This window comes from Pseudochaenichthys georgianus, chromosome 8 (genome assembly GCF_902827115.2).
Source record: "Pseudochaenichthys georgianus chromosome 8, fPseGeo1.2, whole genome shotgun sequence".
Taxonomy (NCBI): domain Eukaryota; kingdom Metazoa; phylum Chordata; class Actinopteri; order Perciformes; family Channichthyidae; genus Pseudochaenichthys; species Pseudochaenichthys georgianus.
Genome location: NC_047510.2, coordinates 32,283,092 through 32,300,601, shown reverse-complemented (window position 1 = coordinate 32,300,601; position 17,510 = coordinate 32,283,092). Strand labels below are relative to the sequence as shown.

The following is a 17,510-nucleotide window of genomic DNA, read 5'->3' as shown; positions in this document are numbered from 1 at the left end:
TTGAGCCAAATTTGACCCTGAGTGACCCACAACAATTCTGCTGGGTCTCCCCAGACCTTCAGACTTGGCTAAAATGGTCAAAATCAGTTTTGTAGAGTTTATATAGCTGCTGTGGAGGATATCATGAAGCCTTGATCTGATACAAAAAACTAGAGCGTAGTTATTATATCATTTTAACGGGAGACCCGAACACAACATGGGGAACAAAACAGAAGGCTTTTTTAGAAGTACAGTATGTTTGATTATCGTGATGTTTTTCTTTCCCAACATTGTGGGCTCGACACTCACAGGCCTTTAGTTTTCCAAAACCAGCAGTATGTTCAGTAACAAGTCAAAAATCTGAGGCTAATTTAAAAAACACCAGCTGACTCAAACCTCAGTGCAGTTTATTAGAACTGTATCTTTTTATTTTCATCACCCTTGACATCCATCAGTGCAGATTTGGAAATATTTTATACCTAAACTGCAATAAGAACTCAAATACTGTGCCATAATTCAACCGTGCAATACTTATTATTAGTACTGTGTGACATTGTGCATGTTGTACAATTATCTGGTTTTCATCATTATTAGCTTATCCACCACTTCATAATATTTACTTTTTTACATATTGTTAAAATTGTAGTACAATATTTTGTAGTACATTTGCATTTTTTTCTCTTAAAATAATATAAATATTTGTATTCCTTTAAATTTTATCTTTTTATGCACATTATTAGTTTAAATACTTAAAGGTGGGGTCGGTAATTCACTTCAGAAACACTTTTTGTTATATTCCATGGAATGCTCTTAACATCCCGATAGCAATGAATACATTAAATGGTTTGACAATAAATACATAAAGACATTTCATCTGTGGAAGCCGTGGCGCTGTAAAAAGTACGACCCGGCTAAAGTACTGGATGGCCTACCTGCCTGTCAGCCTTCCATCATTGGTCATGTGCGCGTTCATGTGTGTACTTTCAAATTATAGAGCACTCGAACTGTTTCTTTATTCTTACCCACCCTGCCTTTAAGCTCTTACATTTATGTGAATATGTTATTCTATACGCCCTTTGTAAAAAAGTATTCAAATTAATGAAATGCTTTTTTATTGAAGCACACATGTCTTTTATCTATTTAAAGATACTTTACAAATTCAGATAAGCTGAGTCATGCTAAGGATGCTAAGGTGGAAGAGATAAATGTAAGAAGGGATGCCAGTAAAGTGTCAGAGGCAGACTGTGAAAAACCCAGCACGTCGAATGTAAGCCGGCAGCAGCCTTGGCAGTGAATCTGATGAAATATTAGCAGTGAGTGAGACAGAGAAAGGGTCTGTTGGCCTCGCAGAGCAAATCATCCCAAGGTCGGACCATTCACAACAGTACTGGAGAGAGAAAGCTTCGCAATTACTCCAAACTGTCTGCCGTCAATTCAAACGTCATTAATGAGAAGAGGATCCGGCTGTCTGCTAAGATGCTTATTTTCCTCAACAAAAACCTTCGCTTCAGTTTGAATTTAAAGTGGACCTGTCTTGCTATATTTGAAACATATATTGTAGGGACATACCTATACAAAACATGACTGTGAAGTTTTTTTTAGCTTGAAAAAAAAAAAAAAAGAGGAGGCGGAGCTAATGCCTGATCAGAATTCTACCGGAGATAAAGTTAAATTCTGCTGTGATAAAACGCCATCCTGTTCTAAACCACGTCAAAGATTATTTCTGAAACAGTATGGAGCTCAAATGCTTTTTCTCTTACAGGTTTATCACAAGGTGAGTTCCTTTTTTTATTTCCTGCTTTTTAAACACGTGCTCTTCAGTACAGGTTAGCTCTGAGTGTTAGCGAGGCTTGCTAATGTAAACAAAGACGAGATTACGTCCAAAACACGTCAGGAATTGTTTCTGATAGCAACTTTCTGTGGGTCCGCTGCCGCTATTACGTCACAGCGGATGGAATCTGTATCCGCTTGTTGTACACCCGTTTTTAAAACATTTGGGTACGGAGGAAAAGAGAGAGGGTTTTATTTTCTGACGCTGCGCGAGTTCCCCGACGCACCGGGGACACATGTATGTATAAAATACATCACAAAGTGCATTTTGCATGAAAGGTCCCCTTTAAAGTAGGGAAACTAAAGGAACAACTCCTGTCAGTGCTTCAATAAAAGCTAGGGATGCTCCGATCGATCGGCCGCCAAAATGGCTTCACCAGTCTGGCAGTATTTTAAGATGTCCGAAAAAGACAGTAAAATAGCGGTATGCAACGTGTGTGAAGCAGAAATCCTGCAGCTCCACCCGCTGTGACGGACCGGTGAGCGGAGCGACACACACTAAGAGTTAGACCTAACACACTTAGCTATTTTGTCTACCTCTGGAACTAAACTAGTTATACATGTTTATTCTTCAGTGTCGGGTCACTCATTACTGGATCAATGAGCTGCATGAGATACTGATGGAGTACTCGAGTCCTGGACTCGGACTCGAGTCGGACTTGAGTGCCGATTTTCGGGACTCGTGACTCGACTCGGACTCGCGCACTGATTGACGCGACTCGGACTTGGACTCGTGAATTCTCGCACAGGATGACTTGGACTCGGACTCGTGTTCCCCCCCCCCCACGATGACTCGGACTCGACTCGTACATTGACGCTCCGACTTGGACTCGGACTCGAGCACATTTTCTCTGGAGTCTGATGTCCTCTATCCTGTATGGCGAGTTCACGTACTGGGCCCCGCTGTTCCAGTCTAGAGATGTCTACAGACACACCCCGCATCATGCTGTATGCTTTCACACATTCTGCTTCCACATTGGAAAAGAGCAGCGCAAAATGCTCGTTATGTGGAAACAATATAGAAGAGAAGGCTCCGTAACACATTACTCTAAGGATCGAGTTCAGACATATAGGCTGTCTTGAACACTATCATCAGAGTAACGTGATCTAATCAATAAATAAAGATTCAGCCGATAACGAAAGCACATACTTAACATGCAGAATGACGTCATTTTGCATGCTAAGTAGCCATGTGCTTTCTGGGGATAAATCTTTATCGGTAAACTGATTTAACCGTAAAGTTCCTTCAAAATAAGAGTCCCGATCTTATTACTATCAAAATAAAAGTGCAAAACGAAAACTTTACCATAGGAAAATATTGGCATACAAATATAATCACTTCTCTAAAAGGTAACTCATTTTAAATATAGTTTATTTATATATAATAATAATATTAATATTAGAAATAAGCTTTATATTTGTATAGCACCTATTACAAGAATTGTAGCCAAACTCGCTTCACAGCAGTTCAATAGACAGGATAACAGCAATGTAGAGGAGCAGCTACATTTCAAAACATATATCCACGAAGATTAATACATGAAGACTTGGCTTGACTTGGACTCTTCTTAAGTGACTCGGAATTGGACTCGGACTCGAACACAGGTAATGATGACTCGGACTCGACTTGGACACTCCTTGGGTGACTCGGACTTGGACTCGGACTCGACTACGACTCTCCCTTGGTGACTCGGACTTGGACTCGGACTCGAAGAGTGGTGACTCGAGGGTGACTTGGACTCGTGAATTGGTGACTTGATTNTTCTCTGTGTGTGGTGTGTGGTGTGTGTGTGTGTGGTGTGTGTGGTGTGTGGTGTGTGTGTGGTGTGTGTGTGTGTGTGTGTGTGGTGTGTGTGTGTGTGTGTGCATACCACTCTGGCAGGAGCTCGCAGCAGGGTCTGACTGGAAAAGTAGAAACATGCTGAGTTTCTGTAGAAAACCACAGAATGATGCGTTCAGACGTTGGTGCCTGAAAGGATAATGAAGAATCAGAAATACAAATCTGGTTTATTGCCAGGTAGGTTTTCACATGCAAGGAATTTGCTTTGGTCTCTAATGGTGCGTACAAAAACAGAAAAATGACTACGTTGTTAAGAACAAAAAAGGAGCTAGTAAACAAGTGTTTTTAGTTTACAATTGTGCCAAAATTGTGAGAGATATACAGAGCAGTGTGCAATGTTTACAGTCTGCACAGAAAAGTCCGACAAAGTCCGACTGGAATACATAAAGAAAGGCAGAAAGAAAGTGAGAAAAGGGGCACCCAGAGCACACCTTTCCCACAATGCACGGTCCGAACAGCGAGGACTGAACTGTGAGACACAGGACAGGATGTGCCTTGACTTGGTCTTTTCAAATATGAAACCAAGACCCTGCATGGTTCAGTTTCATTGCAGCTCAGAGCAGCGGGGACCTACCGCCTTCATGACCACAATCTCACACACACACACACACACACACACACACACACACACACACACTTTTGTCTTTGAAGCTGCAGATCCGTTGCTCTGAGGCCGACATGCTGCTGAGCAAAAACTCCGGAATAAAAAGACGCCTGAGTCGAATATCTGTTGAATTTGCTCCGACAGGGAGGGTTGGTAAAATACTTTCTGAGTCACGACAGTTTAACACATAGACACACACTGTAGCACTTTGTTCATTGTGTGTGTCGGGTTATCTTGTTCCACTGTACCTGTTCCCCGCACAGAGCAAGCCTTTGTGCTCCAGAGGCAGCCTGAAGAAACCAGAGGAGGCTGCAGAAGAGCAGAGGACGAGGAAGGAGATAAAGATGGAAAAATACCATTCATTAAACACTTCTCAAAACAAAAGTTCTCCAGCAGAGGAACACCATTAACTTGACGAAAGAAAATGCAGTCACACTCAATGACACCCAAGCCTCACTACTTTAATATAGAATAAAGCGGCGCAGAAATGAGTCCTGAAACCAGGGAATGAGTTAGCATTACAGCACTTCGGGTTCACTCGTCTTGAACTCAATCAACTTTTGAATGTGTTTTTGATAAATGCTTGAAATAAGTTTGGACATAAAATACGCCAGGAAATACCCCACTGGTGAATGTCTAAGGCTTCAATGCGACTAAATATGGTGGCGGAGGAATGAGTCTTAAAGACCTGGACATGAGTTATATCACAATTTTAGTTTTGTCTGTCTTGTCATGGTTTTATTTTGAAATTCCGTGTCTGGTCTTCCTTCCTGTGTCTGATTGTTCCCTTGTGTTTCTCCTCCCCTGCCCAGCTGTGTCTTGTCCTGTGATTACCCTTCTGTGTATTTAGTCTTGTCTCCATGTCGGTTCGTTGTATTTTCTCACTCTCCATGTTTGTCACTTACCTCATGTTACCTGTTCATGGTTTTTGTCTTGTTTTTTCATGCCAACAGCTTTGTTTGAATAAAGCTTGCTTTTGTTTGGAAACCCGCTTCCAAGGTTAGCATTTAAGCACTGCTGGTTTTATTAAGGTCTGGCTGACACAAGCTTGAGAGATTTGTCCTACGACATAAAATACTATTAATACTTTATAGCCTAACATTTTTACTTCCACCGATTGCATTTATGCTTCAAAATCATGAAAGTGGTGTAAATACGTCGAGATTATTCTATGTATCATAACTTATTATTTCCGGCAATATTCCAAAATCCAATGGAATTGGCTTTTTGACGAGGGAACCTGTGCGATGCTATCTTCCGCGTCGGCTTACAGAACAACGACATCACTGTGCCACTGTATTAGTCCTCAAGCTACACCCCCAATGCACTCTATATTCTAAAATTACCCTTCATCACTTGGCCACAGCAGAGGTAATAGGACAGCAATCCTGTTCTAATTCTATGAGGAGAAGAAGCTATATCGTTAAGATGTACTTAATGCCTTGGCAGTATCAGTGGAGCATGGAAAGTGAGAGATACTGTAGCAGCCCTCACTTATTAGAGGGAAGTTTAAATTTCATAAAGCTACCTCTCTGTGGACCTGAGCCAACGTACAGCTCAGCCGTATCAGCAGAAAGTTTCCGTTCTGCTCTGTTGACCGCTCGCAGCATTAATATAAAGATCCCTCTTTAATGCCACCACTGTGGATTGTCTCGATGCCCGGGGCGACGTGTTTCCTGTCAGTAATTGGGGATCATCATGTGGACTGTCAGCTTTGGACAGATAACTGAGTTTTTACCCCCTGCAGGGATATTAAATTCCATCAACACTAATTTGAGTGAACAGAATCAACACGTTAGCATTATTTTTTGCTTAAAATGTTTTTTTTACTATTTTTAAGTATCCACGGAAACAGGAAAGGTTTAACTGTATCAGAGGAGAATACAATCTATGTGGAAATAAAATCCAATTAGGGTTTTTGCTCTTTATATGATTAGCTGTGAACTTTAATAGCATAATTGCTCCGGTTTAGACATTCAAGGATTTGACAAACTGTATTATAAGTAAGGTACTTAATTGGCAAATCTGCATTAACCCTGGTGTTGTGTTCGAAAGCTGTTACCGTTCCTGGTGTTCGCGGGTCAATTTTGACCCATGATTTATCTCAGTCCAAAACACACCAAAAAAAAGACTATCATCCAATATTGTTTTAACCACATCATAACTAACTTATTATGCATTCATAACCGTACAATGCTGTTGTAATTTTATGTTATGGCCCAAAACACATTACACCACATATTGCACACGTGCATGTGTGTGTTCAAGTTCAAGTGTTAGTGTACATATTCTTTGAGAAAGGGGGAGTTCCCGTGGGGGGAGGGGGTCGGAGGGAGGGGAGACCAGGTGCATGTTGCGAAAAATTATTGTTACAGTTGATGAAGGGGGGGGGGGGGGGGAGGGGTCTCTAAAGTCAAAGATGAATCTTGATTGAGCCAAATTTGACCCTGAGTGACCCACAACAATTCTGCTGGGTCTCCCCAGACCTTCAGACTTGGCTAAAATGGTCAAAATCAGTTTTGTAGAGTTTATATAGCTGCTGTGGAGGATATCATGAAGCCTTGATCTGATACAAAAAACTAGAGCGTAGTTATTATATCATTTTAACGGGAGACCCGAACACAACATGGGGAACAAAACAGAAGGCTTTTTTAGAAGTACAGTATGTTTGATTATCGTGATGTTTTTCTTTCCCAACATTGTGGGCTCGACACTCACAGGCCTTTAGTTTTCCAAAACCAGCAGTATGTTCAGTAACAAGTCAAAAATCTGAGGCTAATTTAAAAAACACCAGCTGACTCAAACCTCAGTGCAGTTTATTAGAACTGTATCTTTTTATTTTCATCACCCTTGACATCCATCAGTGCAGATTTGGAAATATTTTATACCTAAACTGCAATAAGAACTCAAATACTGTGCCATAATTCAACCGTGCAATACTTATTATTAGTACTGTGTGACATTGTGCATGTTGTACAATTATCTGGTTTTCATCATTATTAGCTTATCCACCACTTCATAATATTTACTTTTTTACATATTGTTAAAATTGTAGTACAATATTTTGTAGTACATTTGCATTTTTTTCTCTTAAAATAATATAAATATTTGTATTCCTTTAAATTTTATCTTTTTATGCACATTATTAGTTTAAATACTTAAAGGTGGGGTCGGTAATTCACTTCAGAAACACTTTTTGTTATATTCCATGGAATGCTCTTAACATCCCGATAGCAATGAATACATTAAATGGTTTGACAATAAATACATAAAGACATTTCATCTGTGGAAGCCGTGGCGCTGTAAAAAGTACGACCCGGCTAAAGTACTGGATGGCCTACCTGCCTGTCAGCCTTCCATCATTGGTCATGTGCGCGTTCATGTGTGTACTTTCAAATTATAGAGCACTCGAGCTGTTTCTTTATTCTTACCCACCCTGCCTTTAAGCTCTTACATTTATGTGAATATGTTATTCTATACGCCCTTTGTAAAAAAGTATTCAAATTAATGAAATGCTTTTTTATTGAAGCACACATGTCTTTTATCTATTTAAAGATACTTTACAAATTCAGATAAGCTGAGTCATGCTAAGGATGCTAAGGTGGAAGAGATAAATGTAAGAAGGGATGCCAGTAAAGTGTCAGAGGCAGACTGTGAAAAACCCAGCACGTCGAATGTAAGCCGGCAGCAGCCTTGGCAGTGAATCTGATGAAATATTAGCAGTGAGTGAGACAGAGAAAGGGTCTGTTGGCCTCGCAGAGCAAATCATCCCAAGGTCGGACCATTCACAACAGTACTGGAGAGAGAAAGCTTCGCAATTACTCCAAACTGTCTGCCGTCAATTCAAACGTCATTAATGAGAAGAGGATCCGGCTGTCTGCTAAGATGCTTATTTTCCTCAACAAAAACCTTCGCTTCAGTTTGAATTTAAAGTGGACCTGTCTTGCTATATTTGAAACATATATTGTAGGGACATACCTATACAAAACATGACTGTGAAGTTTTTTTAGCTTGAAAAAAAAAAAAAAAGAGGAGGCGGAGCTAATGCCTGATCAGAATTCTACCGGAGATAAAGTTAAATTCTGCTGTGATAAAACGCCATCCTGTTCTAAACCACGTCAAAGATTATTTCTGAAACAGTATGGAGCTCAAATGCTTTTTCTCTTACAGGTTTATCACAAGGTGAGTTCCTTTTTTTATTTCCTGCTTTTTAAACACGTGCTCTTCAGTACAGGTTAGCTCTGAGTGTTAGCGAGGCTTGCTAATGTAAACAAAGACGAGATTACGTCCAAAACACGTCAGGAATTGTTTCTGATAGCAACTTTCTGTGGGTCCGCTGCCGCTATTACGTCACAGCGGATGGAATCTGTATCCGCTTGTTGTACACCCGTTTTTAAAACATTTGGGTACGGAGGAAAAGAGAGAGGGTTTTATTTTCTGACGCTGCGCGAGTTCCCCGACGCACCGGGGACACATGTATGTATAAAATACATCACAAAGTGCATTTTGCATGAAAGGTCCCCTTTAAAGTAGGGAAACTAAAGGAACAACTCCTGTCAGTGCTTCAATAAAAGCTAGGGATGCTCCGATCGATCGGCCGCCAAAATGGCTTCACCAGTCTGGCAGTATTTTAAGATGTCCGAAAAAGACAGTAAAATAGCGGTATGCAACGTGTGTGAAGCAGAAATCCTGCAGCTCCACCCGCTGTGACGGACCGGTGAGCGGAGCGACACACACTAAGAGTTAGACCTAACACACTTAGCTATTTTGTCTACCTCTGGAACTAAACTAGTTATACATGTTTATTCTTCAGTGTCGGGTCACTCATTACTGGATCAATGAGCTGCATGAGATACTGATGGAGTACTCGAGTCCTGGACTCGGACTCGAGTCGGACTTGAGTGCCGATTTTCGGGACTCGTGACTCGACTCGGACTCGCGCACTGATTGACGCGACTCGGACTTGGACTCGTGAATTCTCGCACAGGATGACTTGGACTCGGACTCGTGTTCCCCCCCCCCCACGATGACTCGGACTCGACTCGTACATTGACGCTCCGACTTGGACTCGGACTCGAGCACATTTTCTCTGGAGTCTGATGTCCTCTATCCTGTATGGCGAGTTCACGTACTGGGCCCCGCTGTTCCAGTCTAGAGATGTCTACAGACACACCCCGCATCATGCTGTATGCTTTCACACATTCTGCTTCCACATTGGAAAAGAGCAGCGCAAAATGCTCGTTATGTGGAAACAATATAGAAGAGAAGGCTCCGTAACACATTACTCTAAGGATCGAGTTCAGACATATAGGCTGTCTTGAACACTATCATCAGAGTAACGTGATCTAATCAATAAATAAAGATTCAGCCGATAACGAAAGCACATACTTAACATGCAGAATGACGTCATTTTGCATGCTAAGTAGCCATGTGCTTTCTGGGGATAAATCTTTATCGGTAAACTGATTTAACCGTAAAGTTCCTTCAAAATAAGAGTCCCGATCTTATTACTATCAAAATAAAAGTGCAAAACGAAAACTTTACCATAGGAAAATATTGGCATACAAATATAATCACTTCTCTAAAAGGTAACTCATTTTAAATATAGTTTATTTATATATAATAATAATATTAATATTAGAAATAAGCTTTATATTTGTATAGCACCTATTACAAGAATTGTAGCCAAACTCGCTTCACAGCAGTTCAATAGACAGGATAACAGCAATGTAGAGGAGCAGCTACATTTCAAAACATATATCCACGAAGATTAATACATGAAGACTTGGCTTGACTTGGACTCTTCTTAAGTGACTCGGAATTGGACTCGGACTCGAACACAGGTAATGATGACTCGGACTCGACTTGGACACTCCTTGGGTGACTCGGACTTGGACTCGGACTCGACTACGACTCTCCCTTGGTGACTCGGACTTGGACTCGGACTCGAAGAGTGGTGACTCGAGGGTGACTTGGACTCGTGAATTGGTGACTTGATTACAACACTGCTGTCAGGAGAGAGAGGGGGAGAGAGAGGGAAAGAGAGAGAGAGGGGGAGAGAGAGAGGGAGGAGAGAGAGAGACAGGGAGAGAGGGAGAGAGAGACAGGGAGAGAGAGGGAGAGAGAGGAGAGAGGGAGGAGAGAGAGGGAGAGAGAGAGAGAGGAGAGAGAGAGGGAGAGAGACAGAGGGAGAGAGAGAGGAAGAGAGAGACAGGGATAGAGAGAGAGACATGGAGAGGGAGAGAGAGAGAGGGAGAGAGAGAGAGGGGGAGAGAGAGAGAGAGAGAGAGAGAGAGAGAGAGAGACAGGGAGAGAGAGAGAGGGGAGAGAGAGACAGGGAGAGAGAGAGAGGAGAGAGAGAGAGAGAGAGAGGGGAGAGAAAGAGGGAGAGAGAGAGAGGAAGAGAGACAGGGAGAGAGAGAGAGAGACATGCCACAACCTGAGGGACAGTGAATGACACACACACACACACACACACACACACACACACACACACACACACACACACGTGTTGAAATGTAATTATATCACTGTATATATATCATCAATAATATGTAAACATTTGAAATGTATGTTAATGTTGTTAATTATTTTGTATTGTGATGCTTTGGAAACATTGTTTAATTTAACTTTCATGCCAATAAAGCCCCTTTGAATTGAATTGAATTGAGAGAGAGAGAGAGAGAGAGAGAGAGAGAGAGGGGGGGAGAGAGAGGGATACTGATTCCGGCGATCGGCCCCGAATTGGCGATCTGAGCATCCTTAGTAAAAAGCACTTTAAAAACAGACCTTCATAAATAACAAAAGAGAGCACTCTTATTATGTGGTTGTTCCGGTTTTACTGCAACACCATTTTATGCTACACCAAGTTTGAGTGCTCCTAAATTCAGTTGAGTGCTGCACTTAGCCAGTTGTGGCTGTGACTGTGAATGTTTAAGTTAATTATTACACCGCTTCAAGGTGGGACTGTTCTTGTATTACTCGTTTAAATTGCTCTAGTTTAATTGCAAAGCTGCACCGAGTGGAATTGAGAAGAGCAATATATAAAGACTTGTTTTATTTAGTTCACTCGGTTATTTGTTCTTACAATATTTCATTTTGAGTAATTTGCCACAAACGGGGCGAAGCCTGCGAGCTAGTTCAGGCAGTCAACTCGAGCACCAATGATACATGAACACGTGACACACCTCGTCGCTCTGACAACCAACCAATCACATTCTCCTAAACATGCCGCTCTATTGAAGCTGCCAGGTCTTCCTGCTTCTGCCTCACTATGCTGCCAAGTTCATGTTCCTGCTGCTGTGTTTCATGCTGCTGCTGCTCGCCCCCCCCCACCCCCCAGCTCCCACCCCAGCTTCCACCTGTAGGCTCGGGGGACAGTTATCTAATCATCACTCAATGTTCTCTGTAAATCTGTGGAGTGATGAGGCCCGAGACTAGACGCCAAGCTCAAACTATATACTGCTTCTAATAAACATATTAAGAAACACGTGAGTTGTCCGACTGAACTGACTACAGTATAAACAAAGAAAAAGATTAATATGACCTTTATAATATATATTGTGGTAATATCGTTACTTTGAATTGTTTTGGCCCTGATAATTATGCTGTACAGTTGAACTACCCTACTCACCTAGCTTATTCGTAAAGACAGGCATGAGAGACGGAACCAGGATGAACTGGAAGGACAGGATGGAGTAGAAGTGCTGCAGAATCTGAGCGTGGGGTGCCTCCTGACTCATTTTCTACACACACAAAAGAAAAGGCATTTAAGGCGAGACACGGCAAAAACATGTTTTTTCAGGCACTGGTCAATTTTGAGATGTTGTGCTATTTTGATTCCATAACATGTTTTCTTTCAGGCGTTTGGAAGGAATACGTACAAAATACACATTTAAGTGTTTAATTTACTATAGTTATATTTGCGTCTGTAGATTTCTCCTAAATTCACCAAAAGTTAGGATTCTAACGTAACATAAAGTACCGCGACCGCTGTGTGCAGCATGTCAACAGAGGTATCGCTGGAAAGCTGTGTCTCTCCTGCACGATCTCATCGGATCCAAATATGGTCATTTCCTTTGTATCAGCAACCAATCGTGAAAGCACAGAGGGGTCTTAAACCAAGAAACGAAATCTCATTAGCTGGTGTCAATTTCTGACAACGTGATTCGTTCAGATGCGTCACGTGGTGTGCTAAAACACTTCCTGGTTAGCTTTCCGCTAGAAATTCAAATCTCAAAATGGCAAAAGAACAGCGAATAAAACGTTCACGGAGAAGACGACAACAATTGTCACTTGCACGAAGCAAGGTTATACAAAAAACAAAGGACCCCGAACATGAAATACCTTCACGGAGTGCGTCGAGGCGCAAGCTGTCATCCAAAGAACAGGAGGGTTTAGCTAGCGCCTCACTGCAATCTTTAAAGGTCGTTTTCTAAAAATGACATTTCCACTTACATACACCAAACCCTCCAGTTATATTCCTATGAATATTCTGAAGGTTTTTTTTACAGAAGGGTTTGTTCCTATATCATCCATAGCCTGAATTATATAACATTTTATACCTAGAAACATGGTGAAAATTGATATTTTAGAGCTGTTGACAGTATTTTCTGATTTAAGGAGTGATAAAAAGAGATATCCAAAATCCCTTCTGTAAAGGGCATATAATATGACTACAAAATGAAACAAGAATGTTGAACCTGGCTTTATTAATTGTTCAGGTTTGTGTTCCTGAAATGTGTTAAAATATGCGCATATTTAATGAGAGCATGGCTCATTTGCATATTTAAACATGCTATTTAACAAAACTTGTAATACAAAAAACAATTGTCTTAATGTAAGTAATTAACTGGAGACATTTTTAGCTGATATCTTTAAGTAAAAAAAATTACCCTATTCACCTGTAGTGTCTCGCCTTAACCCAAACTAAACTTTGATCACTTTGTTGATGTCTGGTTTAATGTTAGCTTGTATAGAGAAGTACAGCACGGTGTCTTTTTGGAGGACGACTCAGAGGTTAGCATTGCAAGTGTTCCCTTGACAGAAAGCCAATTGGATTTTAAAATATTTCAGAAAATTTGCTCTGTGGCAATCATGTTTATGATACTAACACTTTTTGTTCAGCGGGATAATCGTCACATATTAACAGCTTTTTATTACATGCCTCACTGTCAGCTAACAGCAACTTGTCCACTCTGCTAGGCTACAACCATAGAGGCTACAACGTTAGTTAGTCATAGTACTGTACTTGACCCTTTAGCTTTAGCCGTGTTCGTGGTGATTGAGCCTTTTAGGGAATATTGTTACAAATACCAGACAATTAAAATGTGGTGCTGTGCGCTTGAATGTACTAACAGAACTTCCAAGAAGTCTAAAATGATAATATTATACATGTTAACCCCGTTCGCAGGTGTTTGTGTGCTTGGTAGCTTAGCGTGTTACTTATTAGCCAGCTAAGGACGTAACCCTGTATGCATACATATACATTTTAGTTTATGATTCAGCCTTGGGTAAGACTTTTATAGTCTATGGCTATGACGCCCATAATGCTAAACAGGAGCAAATGTTAATAGGGGACCCAATTATCCCAGTGGTGGCCGCCGGAGCTAACGGAGCCGCAGGGAGCTAGCTCCAGCCGGCGTCCCGGAGCTAGCCCCCTGCGGCTCCGTTAGGTCCGGGCGGTGGAGTCCGTCTTTTCTCAACGTGTGAATGACAAGCATTAAGAATAACAAAATATAGCTAATTCTCTTGCAGATTGTCTCATTTGATTATGTAACGTTTATATAGGGGAACTACACTGTTAGCAGTAACTTGGTATGCATTAGGGGTGTAACGGTACACGTACCCGTACTGAAATTATTCGGTACGGGCCCTTCGGTTCGGTACACGTGTGTACCGAAGTGTACCGAACGCATATAACTTTAAACGTAAAAAATTGAGAACGTGAACAACTTTTTGGAAGTAATCTCAGGTGCTGCGTCGCAGCATTCAGAGTAATTTGCTCCCATTGGGCTCATCGCGTCATAGAGCGAGCAAGTCATTTCATTGGACGAGCTGGTCAGAGGGATGCGTTCAAATGTAATCAGTAATTTGAGGAACTGTCGAAATGGCGAACGCAGATAAAGTTGAGCTCGAAAATCCTCCAGCATCATTGAAGTCTCCGGTTTGGGAACATTTTGGTTTCGCAGTTACGTACAAGGATGACGGACAAAGACAGGTGGACCAAACCAAAGCTGTTTGTCGCCATTGTTCAACTAACATTGGTTACGCGGCTGGCAATACATCAAACTTGCACACTCATTTGAAAAGGCATCACCCGAACGTGAATATCACCGGTACCAAAAGACTGAAGTGCAAACCCAACTCCCGCTAGCATTTAGCCTCCACCACTCGCAAAAACTTCAGACCGAGCCAAAGCTATTACAAACGGCAAATATCCTTATGTTGCCATGTTAGCAAAGCGCTACCTGGCTGTATCTGCTACCTCTGTCCCTAGCGAGAGGGTGTTCTCCACAGCAGGAGACATTGCTAGTGCCAGCAGATCTGCCCTTTCGGCAAGCAATGTGGACAAGTTCATCTTTCTTTCAAACAACATGAAAATACAATGACAAGCAAGTCATTATGTCTAACTGGCTGCTTAGGTACTAGTACAGTACAGTTCAAATACAGATTATTTCAGTTCATCGAAAAGCTGCACCTTAATGTTTATTTTATTATATTTTATATTTATTTGAGTGAATATTCCTAGTTTAATAATAATTAAAAACCCTAAACTAATAGTTTATGTTTTGTGAGTACTAGTACAGTAAAGTTCAAATACAGATTATTTCAGTTTATCGAAATGCTGCACCTTAATGTTTATTTTATTATATTTTGTATTTATTTGAGTGAATACATTATTCACAGTTTAATAATAATTAAAAAAAAATATGTTATGTTTTGTGATAATTTTTTCTGCTGTACCGAAAACGTACCGAACCGAACCGTGACCTAAAAACCGAGGTACGTACCGAACCGAAATGTTTGTGAACCGTTACACCCCTAATATGCATGTATTTCATGTTAGCTTAGCTTCTTAGCCTGAGCTAGCTCTGTTTACTTCCAGTTCGGAGGCAGCAGGGGATTAGACTCTGACGTCACAGTCGAGCCGTTAGTGGCCGACTCCGCCTACTAAGGGCTTCATGGCAACTCTGCAGAATCCTATGGGTGATGTCACGGACACTACATCCATTTATATATACAGTCTATGGTTGACACCTTATTTTGGGAATCTAACCAAAAACACGTCCAAAAACTTAGAGACTTAGAGACAAGTGTTGAAATCCATTAATTTCCGGGGTTAAGGACTCATTCGTGCACCACTCTATACAACCAACCTTGAAAATACACTAGAAAATAAAACAATAACTAGCACTACAGCAGAGGTGGTGATTGACAAACTCTATTATCCGTGTGTGTGTGTGTGTGTGTGTGTGTGTGTGTGTGCGCGCGCGCGCGTGCGCTCTCACAATGACAGTGGGTATCCAGGCGGAGTCGCAGCAGTGCAGCAGACATTTGCACAGAGACTCCAGTGAGTCCTGGGATTGGCTCTGTTTAGAGGGAGCTGTGAATGTGTTTTCCTTCAGGACGGGCTCTGATGCACACTCCTCAGCCAGCCTTAGAAAACACAAATAAACACAAACATAACCACTAACACACACAAAGAAATAACATGGAAAACACACGAGAAAAACTGGCAGACCTGCAGATTTAACTCAATGACTTAATCTACATTTCAACTGAAACCTCCATGGCTCCTCTAAAATGCAATAATATTCTAATTGGGCGTTTAAAAAGAGAACACTACTACATACACTACTTTCAAAAACAAGGAGATATTTTTGTTATTAAATTGAGAAAAGCAAATCATAAAGGCAAAAGGTAAAACTTGTTAAGATTAGATTTTATTTAAAGGTCACCTATCATGCTATTTTTAGGCAATAGCATAGGTCTCAGATATATAAAAATATATATAAAACATGTCTATGAAGTGTCCCTCTATTTCACTTCCTGTTTCAAAAGTGCTGATTTTGGGTATAAAGCTTTAAAAAAAAAAAAAAAATGGATAACAAATAAAAAAGGAGGGGTCTGAGCTCATGCGGGACCCGGCAGCTACTGTCTAAACTAAATGCTGCCGTGATGAAGCGCCATATCATGGATTATCAAGGCTCTGAAACAGTCTGGAGCTCAAAGGCTTTCTCTCTTGCCGGTTACACCACAAGGTGAGTTCCTTTCTACTTCCTGCTTCTTCACACACATGCTCTCCAGTACAGGTTAGCTCTGAGTGTTAGCCATGCTAATGTAAACACCGACCATATTACGTCCAAAACAGTCGGGCATTGTTTCTGATAGCAACGTTTCTGATTGGGCCGTGGGTCAACATTTCAGATATTACGTCATATCGGACGCAAATCTGGATCAGCTCCGTTGTTCCCCGTTTTTAGAGATTTGGGTACGGAGGAAAAGAGAGGGGGTTTTATTTTCTGATGCTGCGTGAGTTCCCCGACACACCGGGGACACATGTTTATGTAGAAAAGACATAAAAAAGTGCATTTTGCATGATAGGTCCCCTTTAAAATTGATAAAACAATGGAAAACGAATTACACTTGTGACTTTATTCCCTTCAACTATCAAAGTGATCCCATTAAGCTCCCTGAATGTGTGACCGGACGATGTGCTGACCTGCAGGCAGCCTGAAAACAGATCAGCGCCTGGAGCAGAAATCCCTCGGTTCTTGAGGCTTGGCTGTCTTTGCCTGACCTCGTCAGATTCCTCTGGGAGAAAACAGAGAAAGATGAGGAGCAATTAAATAAACATCATCTTATAAAAGCACTTAATCAATATCTTAAAATGTATTTAAAACATTTAAACAACTGCTGAGAAAACCCTGAAACCCTTCTTTGTTTTCTTCAGTGAAATATTTACTCCTAACATTTGGAAATTAGCTAGCGTTTTAGCACTTCCAATTCCATTGCCAGTCAATTGTTTGTTAAAGGTGTTTTCGGTCAGAGGCCTGGAAAAAAGAATGTGGTTAACACACAATACTCACATTTAGTTCTATAGATGAGTGACACCTACGTCACTTCCAGGCGAAAATTACGGCCCCGCCCACTTTTGGGGGAAAACAACGCTGTCATTTGAACGGCGGTCGATACAAATTCTGAAGTTTTTGCCAATCTGATCAGAAATTTAAGAAAACTGTGGATTTTTGGATC

General features: G+C 41.2%; 1 protein-coding gene across 1 annotated transcript in view; it reads right to left on the bottom strand.

The window, feature by feature from the left end:
- Window positions 1–17,510, bottom strand: part of LOC117451744 (meiosis inhibitor protein 1) — a 171,601-nt gene that overhangs the window by 99,322 nt on the left and 54,769 nt on the right. The window contains exons 13-17 of the mRNA XM_071203907.1: window positions 16,978–17,069; window positions 15,764–15,911; window positions 11,887–11,998; window positions 4,502–4,562; window positions 3,681–3,778 (exon numbers count right to left, since the gene is read on the bottom strand). Of these exons, the coding sequence (XP_071060008.1) occupies window positions 3,681–3,778; window positions 4,502–4,562; window positions 11,887–11,998; window positions 15,764–15,911; window positions 16,978–17,069 (511 nt within the window). The remainder of the gene's footprint in view (window positions 1–3,680; window positions 3,779–4,501; window positions 4,563–11,886; window positions 11,999–15,763; window positions 15,912–16,977; window positions 17,070–17,510) is intronic.